Source organism: Cupressus sempervirens, chromosome 2 (genome assembly GCF_028749045.1).
Source record: "Cupressus sempervirens isolate cs-2001-9-10 chromosome 2, ASM2874904v1, whole genome shotgun sequence".
NCBI classification, from domain to species: Eukaryota; Viridiplantae; Streptophyta; class Pinopsida; order Cupressales; family Cupressaceae; genus Cupressus; species Cupressus sempervirens.
The window spans coordinates 529,222,702-529,247,171 of NC_143119.1; the positions used below are offsets into that span (position 1 = coordinate 529,222,702).

The window sequence follows — 24,470 nt, forward strand, 5'->3', positions numbered from 1 at the left end:
TTTGGTCCTTTATTGCATATGGAGTAAGTTTTGATTTTGAAGCAAATAAGCCAAATTCTTGCCTCACCTTTTTGTCTATTTCATCATCTGGGAGGAGTCTTGCAAATGCAGTGTAGCACCCAGTAGCAACTTCTTCATCCGCATATGGTGCAATTCTATCCGGCATAGCAAGTATTTCTTGGCTATAGTACCTTTGAGATAAGGCATATGCAAGGAGGTGCAATGGGGTAGTCATTCTCTCCCAACGATGATGAATGATATCCTCAACCTTTTTGCACAAGGCTTCACATTCTGTGGGGTTAGTCTCATGTGCTTGTATGGAAAGCTTTACCTTTTCTACGATGGTGTCCATGCCATCGTACACATCTCCCAAGCACGGTGCATTTGTATCGGCAAAGCGTAGCATAGTCATGATAGGCTCGGTGAAAACCAACACAAATTGCACACGAGTCCACCAATGCTCATCCAAGATCATACCCTTGACCTTCAAGGCTCTCTTTGAATTTGAAGCCTTCCATATAGCCCATTGGTTACAAATAACCATTTGGCCCAATGCTGATTTCACCTTGAGGAGTCATTTCAGAACAATAGTATGAGATGCAAATCTAGTCTCAGCTACCTATAAGCAAGTTGACAATATGACATCAAATATAAAATGAAGTTATAAACAAGGAATTTGATATTGAGCATGAATATAAAACTTATTCAAAATAAATAAATAAATGAAACTAAATAATTACAATTGTAAATCTACCTTCAACAACTCCAACTTGGAGAATGATCTGAATATAGATTGTGACATGTGGTGGTTTGTCACAAACATTTGTATCTCCTCTCCTTCTTGGTATATTTACTTCACCCAATCTATTTGGGTGCCAATTTGTTGCATGACCAAGTTGAGAGAGTGTATGGTGCATGGTGTCCAAAAAATATGGTGGTATCGAGACTCAACCAAAGCACCCGCACCCCTACAATTTGTGGCATTATCTGTGACCACCTGCACCACATTCTCACTACCCACCATCTCTATTGCCTCAATAAGAATTCTAGAAATGAATTGTGAATCCTTAACTTGTCCTTCACAATCAATAGCCCTCAAAAACATTGCCCCTTTGGGGGACATTGCAATCACATTTATCAATGGTCAGTTTCTTGTGTCTTTCCATCCATTAGATATAATAGTTATGCAGGAAGTTTTCCAAGATGTCCTAATTGGTTGAAGAGTTTTGTCTATAGAAATCTTTTCTTTTTGCAAAAGAGTAGTACGCATTTTTTCATACTCGGGGCTAATGTAATCAACTGGTGCTCTAAGGATGGCTGCAACCATTTCCCTCTAATATGGCAATCTTACCAAATTGAAAGGAAGACCATTGGCATAAAGGCAATGTGCAATTGCTTCATTAGTAACCTCTCTTGCCTCCATTTTGAATGCTTGATCTAACGGACCTCTTTTGCAATTGCTAGTAATAACTTCTACTTCATCATCCTCCTCTCCCACTTCCAAGAATGGATGTTTGGAGGACACAACATGATCAGTGGGCACATTCACTTTGCTCTTTGTAGATGAAGATTTGTACAAGCTTGTTTTTGATTTTCTCACTAAACGATCAGCAACGTCTTGTTCTTTTATGAATCTAGCTAACTATGCATCGCTCAACCTTTTCCCATCTTTACTTCCCTTGCACAATGCTATTCCTTTACCAGTAAGGCCCATAAAATGAGCTTTGACCCGAGAATATGCGCTGTTGAATGGTTTACTATGATATATATTGCATCTCCAAATGTATGACCCACCTTCGAAAACTTGTAATAATCTTGTTGTGTATTTCCATAATGGAGATGCCACATCAATATTGAAGTTATCACTTCATTCTTGCCCTGCAACTGAACTTTGACTATTAGTAGTGGCCATTCTTGCACAATAGAAACTATGAATCTAATAAGAAAATAGAAAAAATTAACTTAGAAATGTTTAAAAAAACTTACTCCTTCATTTCTTTACCAAAAAAAAAAAAAAAACAAAATTTCTTGAAAAATTCCTCCTAAAACTTGAAAAATTCATGAAGAACTAAAAGAAATCACTAAAAAAACTCATGAAATGGATCGAATGCTTACCTTAGATGCTTATTCGTTCTTTGTGGAAGCTCAATAGACACCCTACGAATGATCCTCTTCAAAACTACTGAACTTGCTTTCAAAATTTCACAATGGAGACCAAATGAGAAGAGAGCCTAGCTGAAAACAAAATGGGAAGAATGGGCAATGAATGGCCTCTTTTAGGGTCGTTTTAGGGTTTTGAGGCAAATAGAAAAAAAACAAAAAAGACAATTTAAATAACATGTTTTTAAAGTCACTTAAGTGATTGGGTGGTGGAAACATCCGGATGCTCACGGGATGCGCCCGGATGCTCTCCGGAGCACCCCGCGTGCATCTGCAGGAGACAACAGCGCTTCCTGCCAGCATCCACCATGCCTCCTCTCGCATCCACGCACCAGTCCGCACCTCCCTCCTGAGCTGACATATCGGTAACTTAGCTTTAAAGCTTCTCTATCTCTTCAAGTTCTGAGAAAGAGGACTTTGCAAAGATATTGGAGTCTTCCAGCAGCCTTTATGAAGACATTGAGAGTTTGCACACACAAAAGGGGGAGGAGAATCGAAGTTGTTGCATCCATGAGAAGTAGAAGAAGCAGCCAAAGTGAACAAGGTAGGCCTGGGAGAGTTTGTATTTATATTTATACTTTGCTAGTTGAGCAATACACATTCGTAGAAAAGAAATTGGCCACTTTCAATCTGGGGTTTTCACCCTAATGTGCTTTTCCCATGATATATCATTAATTCATTTCTCTGAGCAGTAGCTTTTTAATTCCTCAACATTTCACTGTCAGTTGCAGTGCAAGTTGTGCAGTAGCATTAAGCTCTGATTTTGTAGTTTCCAGCTGAATTTTAGTGTAAATTATGGATCAAAATTGACTTAGAACAATTTCAATATGAATAAAATTGAAGACTTCAAATTATCTCTAAACATAGTCAAGAGAAGGATCCAAAGTACTTCATTTACATTCTTAATACAGCTGTAGGGGCTAAAGGTGACTATTAAGACTGAAAATATTGAATACATGAAAAACTTGATGCGAAAACCACATTTTACTTTGAGGCAGTGTTGGATTATTGGTGGGGTAATAATACCATCCATTTAGTTTGAAAGCTTTCTTGATGAATTATCAAGGACATTAAGTTACCAGCAAATGTACAGACAAGCAAAATTAAACTAATACCAGGATCATTCAAAAATCCTAAAATGAAATCTGGAATACTGATGTAGGATAAAACAAAAAACTATCTTCGTAAGAATTACAATCATACACTATCCTGAAATTGTGATGTCCCCTTTTGTTAAGAATTGGTTTGTAGTCAATAGTAATTCATTTTGTTCTTCTTGGGTCAATCATAAAAGATCAAGGGGAATAATTAATTTGCTATATATGAATGTCCAAATATCGTCAATATCAAAAGGATATTCAAATATTAAATTAAATATTTGGAAACATTTAGTGGGGAGTATGAATTTGTGCCATCATGGGAAGTTTGAAATATTTCTAATTACGACTTTCCCACCAAGAGTGGAGTGTGAAATTGAAATGTTCTAATTAACAATTTTCCCACCCAGTGCAAATTTAGAAAGCAATAGTGGAGTGGGAAATTGAAATATTTCTAATAACGATTTTCCCATCAAGTGCAGATTTGGAAAGTGGGAGTAGAGTAGAAATTTGTAAAATTGCTAATTAATTATTTTCCCACCAAATTGGCCAAGCACAATATATATGCAATGAATGTTTGGGAAAATAGAGATTATGCCATTTCAACTTCTTAATTTCTCATTGTATAAACTTTATGTCTGCAAATTTCCATAGTCAAGGAAATTCCATTGTAGATGAAGGCTTGGGGACGGAAACCCATGTGTTTCAGGTTGATAGTGGACGAAGTTCCATTGTTCACATAGAGCAGTTTCATCATGAGATTGCATTCAAGCTTCAAGATTTTAAGAGTTTCAACAGTTTTCTGTTGTCTGTTCAAAGCTTCATTAATATTGTTTCTGTAATTCTAGATTTGTTTTGAGGGGTTTGTTCAGAGCGTCATTATTATTGTTTCTGTAATTCTAGATGTGTTTTGAGGGGTTTTTTCCTGTTAGTAATTTTCCAATCAGATCATAGTCTATGTATTTTCCGTTTGGAAATCAAACAATATCAGTCTGTGGTGTTGCAGTGACATTGGTGGTATTTAACTGTAATAGTTTTTGTGGGTTTTTTCTTACGAACTGGGATTCAAATATATTAATGTTGCTGCTGTGATAGTGTAGTTTCAGACCTGATTATAGGATGCACACATCAGAGAAATCATGTTCAGTAATGTTCTATAAAGTTAAATTTTAATTTAGCCCTGCGTATGCAAGAGTAGCTAACTATTTTGGGTGTTAGGGGGGAAGTTTGTGTAATACTTGTGAATCTATTCTCCAGTTTTAATAGTATAACTAGATTTTGGATTTAGGACATTAGAGAAATGCACTGTAATATTCTATATTTTACAGATCTAGATTCAGTGTCTTGTATCTGCCATTTAGAGAGTATTACAAGTAAATCACAATTTTTTGTCCAGATCGAATCTTTTAGGCAGTGAGTATTACAAGTAAATAACAACTTTTTGTCATGTCTTGCAAAGAAAATAAAATGTAAGAAAATTTGCACCAAGTTCTTTCTTTTAATTGTATATCTTATTTTCTAGGAGCTTTTGGACAAGAATGGTCATATCTGTAGCTAATGTGAAGGAAGTCCCTGGAATGAGTAGTTGTTTTCTAATTAAGATTTAGAAACAAGAAGTATCAAAACAACAATTTTCTGCTGCAAAATGACTGAAATGACTGTAAGTTGAGGAATTCAATGCATTTACTGATCAGCTGATATGCTTGACTATGACAGCTACGGAATGCTCCAAGGATTTTCAGCAGTATGTCCTCAGGTTTACAATGTGATAATAATGGCTGCAACTACAAAGACTTGAAAGATGCTCAGTGGATCAGAACAACAGATTTTACACAATGTTGTAGTATAGGTCAATCTTCATCATTTATTATGGAGCTATCCAATTCTAAGGATATTTCTCATATCCAGAAGAAGTTTGCACATTACAAAGAGATTGAAGACAAAATTTTGCTGGAGCATGGAAGACCTCGTATTCCAACCTCAATTTTGGTGCCAATAATAAATCCTCCAGAAGATTTGGACATACCCTACAAAATAATGTTCAAGATAAATTCACTTGTTCAACAAGGCATTCTTAGTTGGCCTACACTTAGCAAGGAATTCTTCAATTTGCTACTTCCAGACAGAAGGCCGGTTGCTTATTTATATCATGCTTTAACAAAACTTAGTAATTCAGGATGGAACACTTGCTATGGACCTGTAGATTGGCTCACAAGGGAACTAGGTATGTTGGAAAACTCAAAATTGCACCTTAAGTCTGAAGAAATATCTCATAATGGTCTGATGCGCATCAACAGGGTACAGATTACTCCTACAAAAATCTACTTCTGTAAACCTGAAGTCAATGTTTCCAATCGTGTGACAAGACACTTTGCAGAATGCATTGACAACTTTCTTCGTGTTTCCTTTGTTGATGAGAACTTGAACACACTTAGTTCTCGTGACTTATCACAATGGATGGGTCGTGAAAAACCACAAAAGCATACAAAAATATATGAGAGGATTCTATCTGTTTTGAAAGAAGGCATTGTGATAGGGAATAAGAAGTTCGAGTTTCTTGCTTTCTCTTCAAGTCAGCTGCGTGAAAGTTCATTGTGGATGTTTGCATCAACTGACACACTTCGTGCAGATGGTATAAGGGAATGGCTAGGTAACTTTGTATCGATAAAATGTGTTGCAAAGTGTGCAACAAGAATGGGACAGTCATTTAGCTCTTCCACTGAAACAGTCGACGTTGCCGTAGATGAATTTGAATACATTCCTGACATAGAGGTTGATAGTAATGGTAGAAAATATAATTTCTCAGATGGAATCGGTAAAATATCTTCTCCTTTGGCAGAAGAAGTGGCTCGTAAGTGTGGATCTGAGAAGAAAACACCCTCTGCTTTTCAAATAAGGTATGCTGGCTACAAAGGTGTTGTAGCTATAGATCCAACATCTAGCCGCAAACTGTCCTTGCGGCCAAGCATGCGGAAGTACACTTCAAATAATATAAGTCTTGATGTCCTTTCTTGGACAAAATATGGGCCCTCTTTCTTAAACCGCCAAATTATTACTCTTCTGTCTACTTTGGGGGTTAAAGATGAAAACTTTGAGAATCTGCAGAAACAGGCAGTTGCACACCTGGATAAGCTTCTGACCAACAGAGATGATGCTCTTGGTGTGCTGCATATTCTCTTTTCAGGTGAAAGTCACCATCTTCTCACAGATATGCTGTCATGTGGCTACTGCCCAAGTTCAGAGCCTTACTTGTCAATGATGCTTCAAGCATTTCGAGCATCTAAAATTCAAGAGTTAAAAAGTAAGGCTCGCATTTTTGTTCCCAAGGGAAGATGTTTAATGGGATGCCTGGATGAAACTGGAACACTAAATTATGGTGAAGTGTTTATTCAAATTTCCTGTCCTCCAGGAAACAAGCAGTTTCATGATGTTGGTAACCATGCCAACTCCATAATAGAAGGAAAAGTAATTGTTGCCAAAAACCCCTGCCTTCATCCCGGGGATATACGCATCCTCTTGGCCAAGAACACATTGAAGCTCCATCATATGGTTGATTGTATCGTTTTCCCCCAGCATGGACCAAGGCAAGGAACTTGATTGTCTATAATTTTCCTTATTGTTTTTCGACTCTTTCAGTTTGTATTTTATTTTCTGCTGCTACCATCATGTAGCATCACAGCTAAATAATGTGTTTTGCTATGTTATTTCTTGTTATTGCATTCTAGGCACTGTCTGGAATTCTCATTTGGAAACCCATTGAGGCTTTGATATGTTGTCCTAAATTCTAATTTTCATGCACAGACTGCTAAAATTTTGAAAGGATTCAATTGCATGATGTTCTATTGAGAAAGGAGTGATTCCCATGGGTACACTGTACATCAGAAAAACCATCTGAATGCATTTGCAAGATCATCAAACAGAAAATTTATTGACTTCAAAAACGTTAAAGTTGCATTTCTGCTATTCTTGTTAAGTATATAAAGTTCATTTCATCTGTGAGAGATAGCATTACTTAGTGAGAACCGAAGTAGAAAGTCATCATCTTGATATGTTTCACATTTGAGGATATCCTTCCAAGAAGTATAAGCTGAAGCAATTTATTATTTAGCTTCAAAATCATAACAGATCTACTATTACAGCATTATCTTGAACCACTCTTATGGCTTTAAAAGGCCCATGACCTTCCAATTTTGAACCATATAGGAAGCAATGGTTCTCTGTAACATCTTTAGTGGCAAGTTTGAAGATCTAATTTTCCAGATTATGATCCAAGATTCCAAACTCATAATGTTTGTTGAGTGAAATTTGAGAACCTATCAGAGCATTGTGTGTGTGCTTCCTTCTCACCAATCTCCCTATTCATTCTTTGAATAAGAGTTTGATAAATTCAAATTGCTCTTTTAGACCTGCACCGTGTTTTTGCAGTTAATAGATATGGTTCAAGGAATTCAACATTTCTCTGATTTCTCCTGTAATGTCCTCTACATATTTAGCGCATTAGCATCTTGTTTTCATCATAAAAAATCATTGAAGAGAAAAGTAATGTTGTGTTTTCTTCCCCTCACTCTGTTCATTGTAGACAATGAGAAATTTTAACTCAAAGGGAAGCCAATATTATTCTTCTGTATTGTAGAGTGGAAATATGACTCAAGTGCACAGAGATATGCTAATCATACAGAATAATGCAATTGAGATACACATAAAGTAAAACATAGAATTTACCTTTAATACCACAATACCAGTAGGCGAGGAAATGGTTTCTTTATTAATACCAAAAACATCATGAGTACATTGACAATATTCCAAGTACTTATAGAAGGGTTGGTTGGTTGGGAAAACCAATCGACGCATTTCCTCACCTCCTAACTAAGCTTTAACAAGTACTAAACACAATAGTTACTTTATTCCGACTACATCTATCCCCCCCCCAAAAGAAAAAAGAAAAAAGAAGCAACTGTCTTCTAGATGATTGCTGAACATGAAAACAACAAAAAGAACTTTGACTTCAAGAAGAGGGATGGGAGGACATCCCTATGCTCAAAGCTTCCGGTAGCTGTTGCAAGTCCCGTTCAGCTGTCTTTTGTTTTGTCCGAACACCTTGCAATATTCTTGAAGCTCCATCTTCTTGGCATTTGCTATGGCCATCTTGCTTTCCAATTCAACTTTCTCTGTCTTCTAGGCTTCCTCCATGGCAACTTTTTCTGCTTTCTACTAATGTTGAAGATTTTGCCTTTCCAGCCCCCATGCCTTAGCTAAGCTTTTTTTCTGCTGAAGTTCCAAAAAGGTTCCTCGAAAGGCAACTTCTATAGCTGCAAGGGCCTCCATGAGAGGTGGCGATTGTTCCTGTCCACTAGAAATGATAGAATTGCTTGTCCATGTAGTGGCCATGTCCTCTGAATATCCACTTTGCTCTAATAGTCCCCAATCTGTATGGCAGCTAGTTTGCATAAACGTGGCCAACACTTCTGCTGCTGTTATGATAGCTTCCTGATTTTGAGACCTAGCCTGCTGCATGAGCTTCGTGGTAGAATGCTCTATGGCATGCAACTCGGTGAGAAACAAGTTACAACCCTACCTTGGCTGCAAAAGAAACTGTGTCCGAAGGTTCCCCACGCTCGCTTTGTATCTCTACATGTTCGTTAGCAATTGCATGTAGAAGGGAAGACACCATGCCTTCTTCCTCGAGTAACTTGTCAGTGTCCTCCAGGATCGTATCTGCCATAGCCACAACCGTCATACTTTCTTGAGTGTGGATTTTTCCTGCTGTTTATCCACTACTCCTATTGGTTGTACCATTAGAGCAATTGGATGTAGTACTTTTGGGCCTAGAGTTGTTTGCAACCTCACTTTATGTGCACACTTTGTTTGGCATCTCAAATCTATTACTTTAGTATCGGAGTGCTATTCTGGATAGATTTGTGGCACCATCCTCGGAAGTGATATTCTAAAAGACCCCCATGTCGGAATTTGTTGCCTGCCGCCTGCTCCTTTCTCAGCTCTTTCCTGATTTGGGTCGGAAATATTTGTTGTAGTAGTTCTTTCGGGATCACTAGTCATATTATGGTAAATCTCTAGAGATTCTGATATTCCAATTGGAAGTGGCCCCTCCGCAGGTGGTAAGAAAGTAACTTCCTGTTGAGTCCCCTGTAGGTGACTTCAGTGGAATTTTGCCCCCTGTGAGTTTGAGGAAGATGAATCCGTATCGCTGCCCTCCACTTTCGAACTCTCTTCGTCCTCTTCATCCTCTTCATCCTCTTTGAGTGTCTTAGCCACATCTACTTGTTTCAGTTTCTTTTCCTTTAGTTTGCCCCTGTTGTGAGATCCTACACTCATGGTATCCATATGGAGCCAGTATGTCATAGCAGACTTGTAGGGTTCCACTCTATTGGCCGGTTATGTCCCTTGATGCTCGCTCCTCACCTGAGTCTGTATTGCTTCTAAGAATAAGGCCACGACGTGATGGGGCATGTAAAAGGCCTTGTGTTTCAACTCCATGAATTCCCGAAGTCTGTCAGAAAGAAATTGAGCCTAGTTATATGCCTGTCCTTTATATAGTCCACCCACTACGGGCAACATCTAAAGGGCAATGTCTAACATGTGGCTGCCGATTGTGAGCTTACTTTTCACCAAATCTACAATACATCGCCGTTCATCATTTACAATGAAAATTTTCTTGATACCCCTACTGTTCTTCAAAATTCCTTCCCATTCCAGACTTGTAAGATCTTTTCGACACATTTGTTTCAACCACTTCTTGTTTTCTACCGTCATAAGGGTTTTTTCCAGTTCCTGCCCTCTATTGGGAATTCCAAAAATCCTACTTATTTCTTTAGCTGAAGAAGAAATTGTCACCTGTTGCTGGAAATACTGCACTATAGATTTATGACATGATCTCACATAACTTGTGATTAAATTCCAGAGTATAGGCTCAAACTCCTTTAATTCAAAAATTGGCATGAAAATTATTTTGTCTACTTTTGCTATGCACAATGCTTTTTTCAGAGGATGATCCACTTCTGCTTTCTCCCACTAGGCCCTACACTCACTTTCCATCACACATCAAATGTGATAATCTTAGCTGCGATTTTTTGTGCCATTTTCCCTTTGCTTTTTGTCATCTTCCTTATCTCCTTTGCTTTCAGTGCTGCAGGTTTCTTCTTTTTGGAGTCAATAATATTCCCTTTGCTCGGGTTTCCTATGCTTAATTTCACCATTGTGTGTTGATGCGTCAATTCCAAAATTTCCTTAATTATTTGTATATGCCACCTATACCAACTGTTCCTGTGATGTGACTACTTGTAACAGACTTCCACGTATGGCAATGTTGTACGGACTAGGCATGTTATGGATTGCCACCATACGACCCTAAGCTGCTTCTTGCAAATGGTAAGTACGACTTGTTTTTCTCTTTATTGCCTCTTGTCATACAGATGATTTCTACTATTATACGAACACTTTCTCACGTACAGATGACCTCCCCCATACAAAATCCTGTATGGCTGCTTCTCCCTCTTGTACAAACATTTCTTGTTTTGCCTCACGTACAGATGCCTCCTCTCGTACGGATGCTTCTCGTACGGGTGTCTCCTTCATCCGTACTCCCCTATTCCACTTCCGTATGGTTATTGCCCCCCGTACAACTGTTGTTCTTCGTATGGATATGGCTCCTTGTATGGCTGTAGCTTCTTGTACGACTATTACTTGTACGGATATTACTCCCCGTACAGATACTACTCTCCTTTGTACGACTTCTCTTTCTCGTACGACTAGTACGACTATTCCTTGTAATTGTTGTAGTATGATCATTATATAAAGGCTTCCAACTACGATTGCTATATGTAGGCTGGCAATAATGGTGATGTTTTGTCAAGTAATCCCTTTATATGAGCTAGGGTAAAGGTTTTCTATTAGGCCGCTTTTTGCTTTTCTTATTTGTTCATTTCCTCCCTCAGTACTTATAACATAGTTGGTTACGTGTTTATTCCTTTCTTCATATGCTTTTAACTTAGCTCCGATAGGTTTATTATCTAGAGTAGATAACTTTATTGCCCCATTCTCTTTATACTCTGTGTACCCCTCTGGCTAGCTTTCTTCTGACTCAGATTCTTGTATTTGCAACATATTACATTTTGCGTGGAAAACTTCATAGTCTCCCATTTGCCAGTGGAATAATCCATTAAGAGAACTTGTGTCGTCGTCTGAGCATCCCTTCCTCATTTGGTTCCATCCCTTCATAGTCTTCTACTTTAGAGTCTGATGCCAAGTCCTGACTTACTGACTAGTTCCTTCGATCTATGGTGTACTTTCTTCCTTCAGACTCAATACAGTGTTCCGTTTCCAATTATGGGTAGCTTTTGTTGCAACCAACCATCCCTTGCCTAATAAAGCATCATACCCTTTCTTCTCTAAAGTGATAACCACAAAATCCAAAAAAAAATTGTTGCATGCCTACTATGACTTTTTGGCCCATCAGCGTTCCTATACTCTTGATTCCATGTTGGTCGACCCATTAGTTGAAATGTCGGTGGCCAAAGTGTAGGTTTCCCTATTTCCTTCCATGTTTCTTTTGATAAGACATTTATGCTGGAACTTCATCAACAATAGTATCTGAAAGCTTGCACCCTAGTATCTCCATCTCCACGACCGCTAGTGTTCTCCCTATTCCTTTAGTGAACAGGGTGTTGTCTTTTGTCCATGCTTCTCCTTCCTTCTCTTTCTTTGAGGTTGTCCCTTTCAAATTTGCCCCCTGAGTTAGCACTACTTGCAATTGGGGTAGTGTTTCTAATAAATTATCAGTACTTGCCTCACAATATTTGGTACACCCCTATTGGAAGTAGGTTTTTCTGGCCTTGTCTTTCCTTCCTCTCCCATGCTATCTTGAATGTCCTTCTTTGCTTCCTGAAATCGTTCTGTCTTCGTAGTAGCATCTGGATAGGTTAATTTTTTGGCTTGCATCCTGTGACCACAAGAATTTTGCCTTCTGGATCTTCAATGGCTAACATATTTACCCCCTTCTGTCTCGGGCAATTTGCATCCTCATGATTGCTTGGCCCACACCATTTACAGAGCATCCCTCCATTTTGTCTTCCTCCGCTTTGGCAATCTCGTGCAAAATGTCCCCATTCATTGCATCTCCTACATTGGATCATTGGTCTCCCCTTGGAATCATACTGGATTGGACGTTGAGGTGTCTTGTTATTGCTGCTGTTGTTGCTATTATGATTACTTCCTCTCCTGTTATTTTTGTATCCTCCTGGTAAGGCTTTCGTATTTGTATTCTTCGGAGGAGTGGAGGGTGGTGTAGATTTCTCCCCTTGGGTCAGGAATACTTAGCACTCCATGTTTTTAAATCGTAGGGACAATCTTTAATTGCGTGCCCCAGTACCTGACAAATCTCGCAAAATGCTTTCTTGGGGCATGCTCCTTTTGTGTGGCCTTCTTTATCACAATCAGTGCACCAAAGTTCTCTCTCGTATTTGTTTTCTTCTTTACTTCTTGCCACTTCCTTTATCGATCGCCTCAGGTCTTTTCTCAGGACTTGAATGGTTTTGGATTCTTCTTCGCTTTCTTTGGAACTTTCACTTGTGCTTCCATGCCTTCTTGCCTTGGAAGTTTTACTCTCGCTTTCTATGTCCATGACGCGAGTACACACATCCCCAAAGGTTAATGGTGGGACTATCTTCATCTTTTTTCTAAGGGATGGTGTTAATCCTTCAATGAACCATCATTTCTTTAGTCCATCTGCTGGCTTGTTGTCAAGTTTCCCTATTAGCTCTTTTAGCCTTCTATAGGTTTTAACCGAGTCACTCTTCGTTTGTCTTGTGTTGTAAATCTTGGTTACTATTTCATCATCGTCCCTCAGGATTTTGAATTCTTCCTCAAAGGCTGTGCAGATATTACTCCATGTGTTTTTCTTTGCTGCCTCCAAATCGATATACTAGTCAATGGCTGTACCACTTAGTGTGGCAAGGAAAGCTTTTAGCCACTCATCTGGGTCATTTTCTCCGTTGGCTTGCCATATTGTTATGCATGTTTTATAGTGGCGAGTAGGGTCCTCTGAGCCATCCCTTGTGAACCTTGGCAATTTTTGTTTGTCTATTGCCATTATGTGGGTCTTTTTCCTTCTTGGCGTAACACTTCTCAGTGGCACACTCCCTCCCGATGGAACACCTCCTCCTGATTGAACACTTCCTCTTGATGGAACACCTCCTCCTGACTGGACGTTCGCTCTCGACAAGGAGCCTGATTCTTGATTACTGAAAGTATCCTCTTCTTCCGGACTTTGTCGGAGATCTCTTCGTGCAGGGGTCTTTGAATTTCTGTATCCTAACTTCCTACCTGGTGTCTCCGAGATGACCAAATTTGCTATACCTTTGATTGTATGCTTGATCAGTCCTTCTTGGATTCTCGTGGAATCCCCTTGTCCTCCCCTCAAGTTATGACATCTCTCCTCCTACTGTTGGAGACGTAGTGTCCTCAAGGCGACTTCTTCCTCAGTTTCTTGTCCTTGTACCCACCTGGGATATATGTTTGGAATAAGGGGCATGAATCAGTTTTATTGTCTGTTTCACTTTTTGGAATTTTCACGTTCCTTGGTCCTCCTTTCAGCAAATTGCTGGAGTACTTTTTGTCTCCTTCATTCCCTTTGTGTCTCAACTCTTTCCTCTTCTACTCAAATCAAATTGCGTGCTAATAGGCGAGGAATCTCTCCTAGGAGATTGTACACTGCTGATGGCACCGAAAGTTCATCACGTATTGTACTTGAAGGAATTGTTCTCTCACGGGCTTCCCTTCTTATGTAGAGATCGACCACAACTTCCTAGGCCGTCACTAGATCACGTGTCAGCTGATCTTCCGTAGTTACTTCCTCTTTTTTCTGTCACTGTTTGTTACTTGGATGAGCAGTTTAAAGGGTCTTCCCATTACTCCATCATGCTGACCTCTAGGTTCGGACTTGGGCAACGGCGCCATAAATGTAGAGTGGAAATATAATTCAAGTGCACAGAGATATGCTAATCATATAGAATAACACGATTGAAATTTGAGATACACATAAAGTAAAACATAGAATGTACCTTTAATACCACAATACTAGTAGGCGAGGAAATGTTTTCTTTATTAATACCAAAAACATCATGAGTACATTGACAATATTCCAAGTACTCATAGAAGGGTCGTTTGGTTGGGAAAACCAACCAACGCATTCCCTCACCTCCTAACTACCCAGCCCAACTAAGCTTTAACAAGTACTAAACACAATAGTTACTTTATTCCGACTACTTGTATCTTGGTAGTATATGAAATACTTCAGTATTGGAAAGTTGATTTCCACGACGGTTGAGTCTCATTCTTTATCTGATGTTGGCTTGCCTACGAGTGCATGTTCACTGATGAATGATATCTCTCTGGTAATATACATCGTTGTCTGTGAAAGGCTATATTATTGAGACCTCTTTGCAGGGCAAATTGTCTCATAGTAGAAAGGTGACCTATGTCCATGCAATTAACTTCAAATAGGACAACTAGGCAGGCATTTTTCTGATTGAATCTGCTCCAAAATTTCCAAGGACATGGCTTCATCAAGGTTGGCCATTACTAATATTTCTCTGCAAATGGTTCTATCATCTATGAAAATCCCAAAGTGAAACAACAGAATAAACAAGATGGTACCTTCAAATTAGAACCATGATAGTTCTGGAAGAGACCTTCAGTAGTTGGTACACATGGGAGGCTGGAAGTTTGTAATACCCTTACAAAAGTTTAAAGAAGTGTATTTGTCAAATGACAATCTCTATGTGCTGAATTTTTCCGGAGAAGCTTGTTCCTTGGCCAATGATACCTGGAAGGGGGCTTTCATAACTTCCTCTACCTTGCACGTTATGATTGCCTAAGTTCCATTGACCTAATGTTTTCAGGTTTTCTTTGCATTTAAAGTGATGATGATAGCAGACTTTGGAATCTTGGATGGCCAGAGTTTTTAATTGTATTTGTTATTTATCATGGGTTCCATTCGTGATACTAACTTTTAACGTTGAAGGCCATTAGCAATAAAAATCCTACGAATTTGTGTTAGCTTTTTTTTTCTATTTGAAATAAAGTTAAAATAAAAAGATGTCAATCATTTTCAGCATTCAAATTGCATCTGAGCTGAACTGTTTCGTGGTAATACAGAATTTCCTGATGCATTCAATTTATTTGAAATACTTATGATTATGCAGGCCCCACCCGGATGAGTGCTCAGGTAGTGATCTTGATGGTGATCTTTATTTTGTGAGCTGGGATGAATCACTGATTCCATCTGAAGAATACAAGCCAATGGACTATGCTGCCAAGCCACTTATACAATTGGATCGCAATGTGACCATTGAGGTACAAACATAGCAATTCCTTGAATAATAATCTAAAAGTTTCATATTGTCAATTTTCAGATATGAATTTAAAATGTGCATAATGCTTTGACAGCACACTAACATTTTTTGCACGTTACCATTAAGTCCATATCTTGCCTTTTGTCTTTAATTTTTGCATACAAGGGAACTGTGGAATATAATGAGTTACAATGGTATGAATGGATTATTTTTGTCATTTGGCCTCTAAAACTGTGCCCTAGGAGAAACAGTCACACCCACTGCTCAATTCCTAGAGATGATCATTGGACTAATACCACTGAACGGTAAATTATTTACATATGCTTTATGTTGAATCTTCCCATTTGAACTGAGAACTTGGGTATGTTCATATAATTTCCATTTTCACTCATTTCTGGTTAAAGTCTAGAACAAACAATACACAATATAAGAGGTAATTACTGACCTCTATTTCTTTTGTCAGGAATTTATTATCTAGCTTCATGGTTGGTTTATAATCTCAAGTGGATATGTATAAATAATCTTCCATATTTTAGGAATATGCTGTCAGAAAGACCTGAATAACTAAATATTAGAAGAAAATAATGATTATTTTTGGTTGCTAGCTTGTGGTTTGAAAGTAAGTATTTATAGATCTTGCATGAGCATTTATGGAGGCAGATCCAGTTTGAAGGCATTGGATTCAGTTTACTGCAAGCTACAGTAAGTCCATACTAAATTGATTTGAATATTTTTCCATTGTCCTTGAGAATATCTTTGCTCAAATGTATGACCAAATACTCAACTAGGATATTGTGGTAGCATTAGTGGCTTTCCTAGTAACATGCACATGCATTGAAAGTCTCCTCTATTTGAAGCTTCCTTGTCTTTAGGTGTGTCATATAGGTCTCCAAGATGAGAAATACAAGGGATGCAAAGAAACCTCATCTTAAGTCATAGGTCTCCAAGATGAGAACGTGTTTTCACGTTTTGGTGTGGGAGACAAGAGCCAAGGATATGGTGTATACTATCTAATTTCCCCACTAACACTATTAGAGAAATAATGCATGTAGATACATACCTAAAAGTGCGTGTAAAAGAACTCATTGAAAGGAAACTAGGTAAAAACTATATAATTTTCATTCTCACCCTATTGTAGAGAGCGCATATAGATATATATTTTACTATTTCAACAACAGTAACACAAAAGATATGTCCTAGGAAATCCCTTTCAAAAAATAACAAGCATCAAAAGATCACTTATGTAGTAATCACAATACACTTAATCAACTCTTCAATATAGATCTTCAATTTATCTCGTAAGAAAATCGAGCAACATAACATTGAGCTCCATCTTAAGCACCTATTATATAAACCAAGGCAAACCAAAATCCATATGTGGTTTCCAAAATCATGGGCCTAATCAAGGGATCCAATTTTGGTGCCCAAATTGTTCTCATTAAATTCCAACACCCATCAGGTTGAGTCCATCTCTAGGAATAGCATTTAACTCCAAGATTCAAATATTCCACTCACCAAACTTGGGCATTCCAACATAGTCCATTCAAACCACTTGCAAGATGCTATTATGAATCCCATTGTTAGAGGTCAAAGGCCTCTCCTGCATCCTTTCAAGTCCACCTCATAACTCCCTCTTACATACTCATGTATGTCACCTATGTTAATAGTTATGTCATGATACATTTATGCCAAGAAACATAGTGTGATTTCGCTTTTTGCCTTTACCTTTTTAGAATCCATCCTGAATCCGTCTCTTAAAATCACAAAGCCTTAATATTTTAGCTCTTCTTTCATGAAACTGGACCTTTTATTCGATTACTTTACTTCTATGTTACTTTAGGATTCATCTCCTTGACATCCTTGGTATAAGCCAGTGGCAAGGGATGTCTCTTGGCCAACACTTGGCACAAGGGAAATTGGGGGTGCATCTCTAGGAAGGTGTCTACAGGGGTCTAACATCCTTGGGATGAACATCTAAGATGTTCTTTATAAGTTTCTGGATTTAATTGGGTTACTATTTTTGCATCAACATTTCGGATCACACTCTGTGATCCATCATCAAGATGAATGGTAGAGAACAAAAGAAGTGAAACAATCATCAAGATGAATGATAGAGAACAAATCTAGTGAACCAATCAACGTTTTGGATCACACTCTGTGATCCATCATCAAGATGAATGGTAGAGAACAAAAGAAGTGAAACAATCATCAAGATGAATGATAGAGAACAAATCAAGTGAACCAATCATTGGTTCACTTCATTTGTTCTCTATCATTCATCTTGATGATGGATCATAGAGTGTAATCTGAAACGTTGATGCAAAAATAGTAACACAATTGAATCTAGAAACTTATAAAGATCATCTATGGATTGTGGAAATTTACTCTTTGTTATCTAAGATGTTCCTCAACTATTTTAGGGATGATCAAACATCCTTGAGGGTATGGATTTCCAACCCCCAAAAACGTCTACTATAAGTGTACATTGATATCAAACTTTTTTCATCAATGGAAAGTGTAACCACATGCAACTATGGAAAGAAAATTTATAGTTGTTGGATATGCAACTATGGAAAGAAAATTATAGTTGTTGAATAATTGCATATGACTATAGAACAAAAACATAAGCTTCTTGAAAAAAAGGAAAAACAATTTTTGAAGGCTATCTTCATCCAAAACCCTTTACAAAATGTTGCTAAACAGGATAAAACAATGCTAAAAAGAAGCAAATAGAAGGCCAACAATGAACCACTGTAATGTCCCCAAATTTTTAGTAAAGCGACTTAATTTAATTAATTAGTTAAGTGTTCCCAAAATTTAATTAATATTATAAAGGACCTTTAATTAATTAATAATAAGGGGGGAACCAAGTATTCAAATAATAAATAAAATGTGTCGGACTATTTGTAACCCTTCAAGAAACTTCCCAAAGTCCTTTAGCCGAGTCTGGCATTGTAGTGGGCATGGTGAATTTGATGTTTTCTTTGTGTTCACAAATTCTAGTTGAAGTTCTGTACTTTGTACTTCATTATTATATTGATGAAATCAAAGATATTATTTGAATACAATTACTTTGGTGGAAACAACTCATTTATTCCTTTGTTAATCCATCTCCACATAATATTATCGGCTGCACTATTTTGTGCTACTACTCTAATGAAGATCAAACCATTGCATTGCGGTGCCAAGTGCCAAGTGCCGAGTGTCGAGTGTGCCAAGTGCCAAGTGTCGAGTGTCGACTACCAAGTGCCAAGTGTCAAGTGTTGACTACCCAACATCGAGTGTCTAGCACTGAGTGCCAAGTGACATATGGTGTTTGTATGTGTGGAGCAGTGCCATACAAGTAGAAGGTGACTGTGTGGTGGTAGTTCAGTATGGCTGCCATACTGGCCGTATGGGTGGAGTAACGTGTGGTGGAAGTGAAGGGTTATACGGTGAAAGTGTTGTGGGGTGAAGGTGTTGCATAGTGGAAGTTGTGCTAAATTTGAAACGAAACATTACAGTGGTATTACAGCTGGTGATCTTGCTGGCCTGTTGGGGTGAGATTGAGAGTTTGGATCTTAGTATGGCGGCCAGTGGTGGTTGAATGCACTACAAAAGATTGACAAAGAGCTCGATGATGGTGTTGATATTCCATTAGATATGTTGGAAGCATGTTTGAGTAAGCTGAACCGGTCACCATCAAGATTTATACAAAGGATCCTTGCTCCGGTTGAGATCACCTTAAGAAGACCTAGTTTGTTGAGACACCATGGCAAGGGAATCAAGCTAGCAGTGAAAACTTGTCTAAGTGAGATTTCGAGAATCTTAGCTCCTTGAGTACCGTACAATGGTGACACCATGAGAAATATATTGCACTTGATTATTGACAGCTTTCAGAGCCCTAATGCAATCAATAGAGATCCATTTTCTAGGTGAGGTTTACAACACTAGAGATCCTTGCGACAATCAAAGTATGTAACCTTCCCCCAACAATATAGGCAGCTTTTGTTCTGGAAAGTACCGGGCTGGCTGTAGGAGTCCTGTGACCTAGTGGTAGTGTATGACTTGCCTAAAACTTTATCCCAGCCTTGAAACTTTCCAAATCTTCTTCACAGAAGTCCAGCCCTTAAATAACAGTTTGTAAATCTACCCACAATGATTTTCTTTAGCCAATCATGAAATATCTGCATAAATGGTGGTATGACCAACTAGGGATTCACCTGGGAACTCATTGATACAGCCAACCAATTGGAATCTTTGCAATACCTTTAAGAAAACAACAAAACTATGGCAATAATGTTCATAAACAGACCCCAAAAATCACCATTAAAAATATCTTGAAAATCATCATCCTTTTGTGAAACTCTAAACTGTAAAATCTGTAAAAACAAAGATGATTCCTGTGTGAAATCACACCAATCAGCGACAAACCATTGCTCACATCTGAAACTAGTATGTGTGCACTTTTGAATAATCAAAATGAAAAGAAAATCCTCCTTATACAGGGTTGGGGTAAAATACCAATTTGAATTCAAAAGTTTCCCTCAAATGGCCTTTTGAATAATTTAAAAGCATATGACCAAGTCTTTTCATAGTAACTACATAATGTTAGTGCAATAATTTAAATAATCCTTAGCATGTAAGACACCACCAAGGCATCAGAAATTGAAATTGATCACGTCAAGAAGAACTTTATTGAAGATCTCAATATTGATTTGTGTATGCCGCTGACAATTCAATATTGATAAATGCTGAAAATTAATATGTAATTAGGAATCTTATGTTTGCAGTCACTGAACTCTGAAGGAAAGAGCATTAATTGATTTCAATGTCTCTTTTGGATGTTCGGCTAGGTATAAGTATTGTTTCAAAAGACACAAAGCCAACAGGCATGTCATGAGAGGACATGTCTCATGCCCGCTCATGACATGACTGTTGGTATAAAGAGTTATTAACCTTATACTAATCAGTTTAGTTAATGTTTAACCAAAACATGATTTATATCAAGTTGCTGATTTGCATAAACATAAATGGATCATCTGCTCGATCCTATTATGTCTTAATGTGAATGCATCCAATCATTGTTTAACCGATATTATGCAAGAGATCATTATTCGATCACCAAGAGATGATAATAATCTGATTGCACAGATTTTCATACTTAGTTTGATCAGTTAATGCATGTAATGCCCCACCAAGGAACCGGGAAGGAGAGGACTAAATGTTACTAAGTTTAGTGAATAAATTTTCTTTTTGGTATTGCTTCTTCTTGCTTGTTTACCTAACTTACATACAAGAGTCATAACAGGGCTCTCTGACATTAATCTATGACAACATTGCTCTCAGTTTCTAATTATTAAGTTAAAAATATATGGACTATCCAATTGTTAAGTGATCTCTCATTTTCAAATAGCTTGGATCACAATTACTTATTCTCCTTTTGCAAAAATTACAATTTTCATTACGTGTGAAAGACTTAGTAAATCAAGTGCATTTATTACCCTACTTAGCATTTGCTGATCTATTTTTATGACGCATTTAGTAGATTTAAACTTCTAATATCACATGTTTACTAACCATATTTTAATCACTATTTGCTTCATTTTACAACATCTTGTTAATCTTTAGAAAAAAAGAAGGTATTTTACTCATCATAATATTTTGTTATTACCATCTCTTAATCAATTCATAAAAAAAAATACATGCTGTAACATCATAATCACTCCATTAAGCTTTTGATATGATACGACATATTTAATTCTCCCATCTTTTCTCCTAGAAGTGCTCTTCTTTGTATTACATAACTTGACAACTCATGATACATATACATAAGATCTCAAGAACCTTTCAAAGATTCTACATTACAATATATACATAGATTTTCTTCAAAAGATATGGATAATAGGACTTAAAGATTCAAGAATTAATCTTCAATAGCTACTCAACACAGTTCCACATAGAGCCCTCCATGAAACACGAACAATACCTCCAAAACATTTTACCACCCAACCATGTGAAATGTAAATGGTCCACTTCCTCGAGCAAGGAGATGAGAACATGATCCACATAGGTTTTAAGTAAATCTAAAGTATAGGGTTCATCCAAATGAATATTCAACATACAAGAAAAAAACATTCACACCAACTTCTAGAGGCGACCAACAAAGAGTGAGGGCTTAGAATGCAACTACGTGAGCGTCATCGCATAACCCTTAACCCTCAATGTGGGATCAACCTCCTGAACCGTTGTCACCCTGTCACGTCCAGGCCTTACACGAAATGACATATGGTCCCACTACTCCAACATGGTATATGTGGCCTTATCACACTTTCCTTAATGTTGGGATCAACCTCTTGAACTATTATCACCCTGCCACATGAAGGCCTTATATAGAATGACACATAGTCCTAATACTCCAACAAGAAAAGTGTGCCTCAAATATCTCTTATCTTGATTAATTTGTTAACCCAAACCCCCAAAACCAATTTATTTAATTAATGTTTCCACTTGATTAAAACTCACATGTAGAGCCAACCTACTCAAGGCCTTGGTCTCTACTACACAAGATCCTCCAGTGACCCCTTTTGGGTCCCAACACCTATGGTGAGCCACTCACCGAGGACACAAAATCCTAATCCACAAAAATTGCACAAGGAAGGTTAAAAAGGGAACCTATTAAGGTAGAACATTCTTAGGTTTACCCCAAATCGTTAGCCATTTACAACTAGGATGTTCAAGATGCATATTAAGGAAACAAAATTTCATTGCAACACTTGAAGATTTAGAATACATCAAAAGATGGTAAAGGTATCATATAAAAATCCACAGGGTATCATTTTCATCAACCATCAATACATATGGAAACATACAAAACAAAACATAATATAACATTTCAAGATAATCACATTAAATCAAGGAGCCTTTGGTGACCAAAAGGAAGTCCTAGCTCCTACAAAGATACTAGACATAAAAACCACTATGATCAATACTTGCAATAAGAACAATAAATCCACTTAGTTATCAAAAGATTTTATGAACATAGTAAACAAAAATCATTAAAATTTAACAAACATTTCTAAGTGGATATTTTACTCAATATAAAGAATTGTTTTATGCCCACTATGGTACAAAATAAAAGTAGGTTTCCCTTTAATTAATAATATTTAATTAAATCTAGGCAAAAGCCTACAATGCAATGGTAGCTTGCGAGCCTCTCATGTGGGAGGTCTTGGGTTCGGATCTACTTTCGCTTAACATATAATAATAATTAATCTAGGCTTCGGCCATTTACCAATAAAAAAATGAAAAATATTTAATTAAATCTTAATAAATAAATAATATCCGTTATATATATTATATAAATAACAACAATAATTACTTTCATCTTATTTATTTAATATATGTATTATTGATTATCAATATTATTTAAAACATATTTAGTATTTACTCTTATGTAACTATATCTAAGTGAGATTGAATACATAAGGAATTTATTTACCTTAATGGTAAGTTGGGACTCCTTTACAATCAAGAGGTCTCAAGTTCCACCCCATACTAATATGATTAGAAGAAAGAGAGAGAGGAGTAATCTCGAGAAAAGATTTTATAATTTTATTTTATTAGTCCCTGCCTTGCATAAGGCAGGGTACTAATGTTTTCACTGGTGGGCACAATTAATTTCTATAATCAAACTAATAAATTTCTAAGGTCAAAAAGCAGATTATTTTTAAATTAATTTTAAAGTACTAATTTCTAATTTCTGATTGGACGGTGGCAATTTAGTAGGGGTAAAATTTAATTTTCTGCACCAAAAAATGAAGAAAAATGAACAGTTTATGGAAAGTTCTCCGTTCTAGAACATGTCCTGTCAGTATTACTAGAACATTCTGCAAAAGGCTGAAAGCGAAGTGGTTATTACAAGTCAATGAGATGAGCTCAAGTGAACAAATAGTAAAGTTTTCTAGCTCCGTGTTCAAATCTCTGAACCACGCTGTTGGAAAAGTAATGTATTACACCTTACATTTAAAACATTTATTATTATTGTTATAATTTGTGGTCCATCTAATCTGGAATGTCACACTCATTCAATTTTGAACGAATAGGGTTTACGTATGGTGACAGTGATATGGGACTACTTCGTATTCTTTTTTGAAAGGCGTACATACCCTACCCTCAAGTGGGATTTGAACTTGTGACCTCTCTTTCAAGAGTACAAGTTCGCCACCACTAGGCCAACTAAGGCTGTACTCGAGTTAAGATAATTATTGTATGCAACATTGAGACTGTAATCGAAGACGAGTTAGAAGAGAAATTCATTGAGGTCTTATAGTCACCTTAAAACAAAGTGAAAGGACAAGGGAGGGTCTTTGAAATTAGAATGGCTCTTGTCGAAGGTGAAGAGTCCTACGCGGGTACCTCGGAAGACGACACTTGGCTTATGAGATTGAACTCATGGTGTAAGGAAATCTTTGTTCGTTTCTTGTTACTTATTGAGTGCACGGCTAAGTGGCCTGTGCGTGATTCAGCAACAAGGAAGTGTTGCTAGAATATTGCTGTGTAACTTCAGGATCAGGACATAATTGTGAATTATATTCTGTCGTTAGGGTTCTAAGAGGATGGTTGCAGGTCCATTGAAAAAAGGTTCTTTGAAAATGCATCGAAGTTTGGCTCTCTCGAGATGCATGCTATCATATTTGATAAAATCTTAAATGACATTGAAGTGTTCTGTAAGAGGACTACCATTTGTACTTGATTCCTTTTCCTTTTCAAACTGTTATGTCATTGAAAGAAGCTTCCTTGTATCTCTAAAGTATAAGCATTAGCACCCTTTGACATGTTTCCCGAATTCAGGTGGATAACCAAG

General features: G+C 37.4%; 1 protein-coding gene across 1 annotated transcript in view; it reads left to right on the forward strand.

The window, feature by feature from the left end:
- LOC149573283 (RNA-dependent RNA polymerase 1-like) overlaps positions 1–24,470 on the forward strand; it is a 73,485-nt gene that overhangs the window by 47,706 nt on the left and 1,309 nt on the right. Inside the window, exons 2-3 of the mRNA XM_089814495.1 lie at positions 4,974–6,841; positions 15,476–15,626. Of these exons, the coding sequence (XP_089670621.1) occupies positions 4,974–6,841; positions 15,476–15,626 (2,019 nt within the window). The remainder of the gene's footprint in view (positions 1–4,973; positions 6,842–15,475; positions 15,627–24,470) is intronic.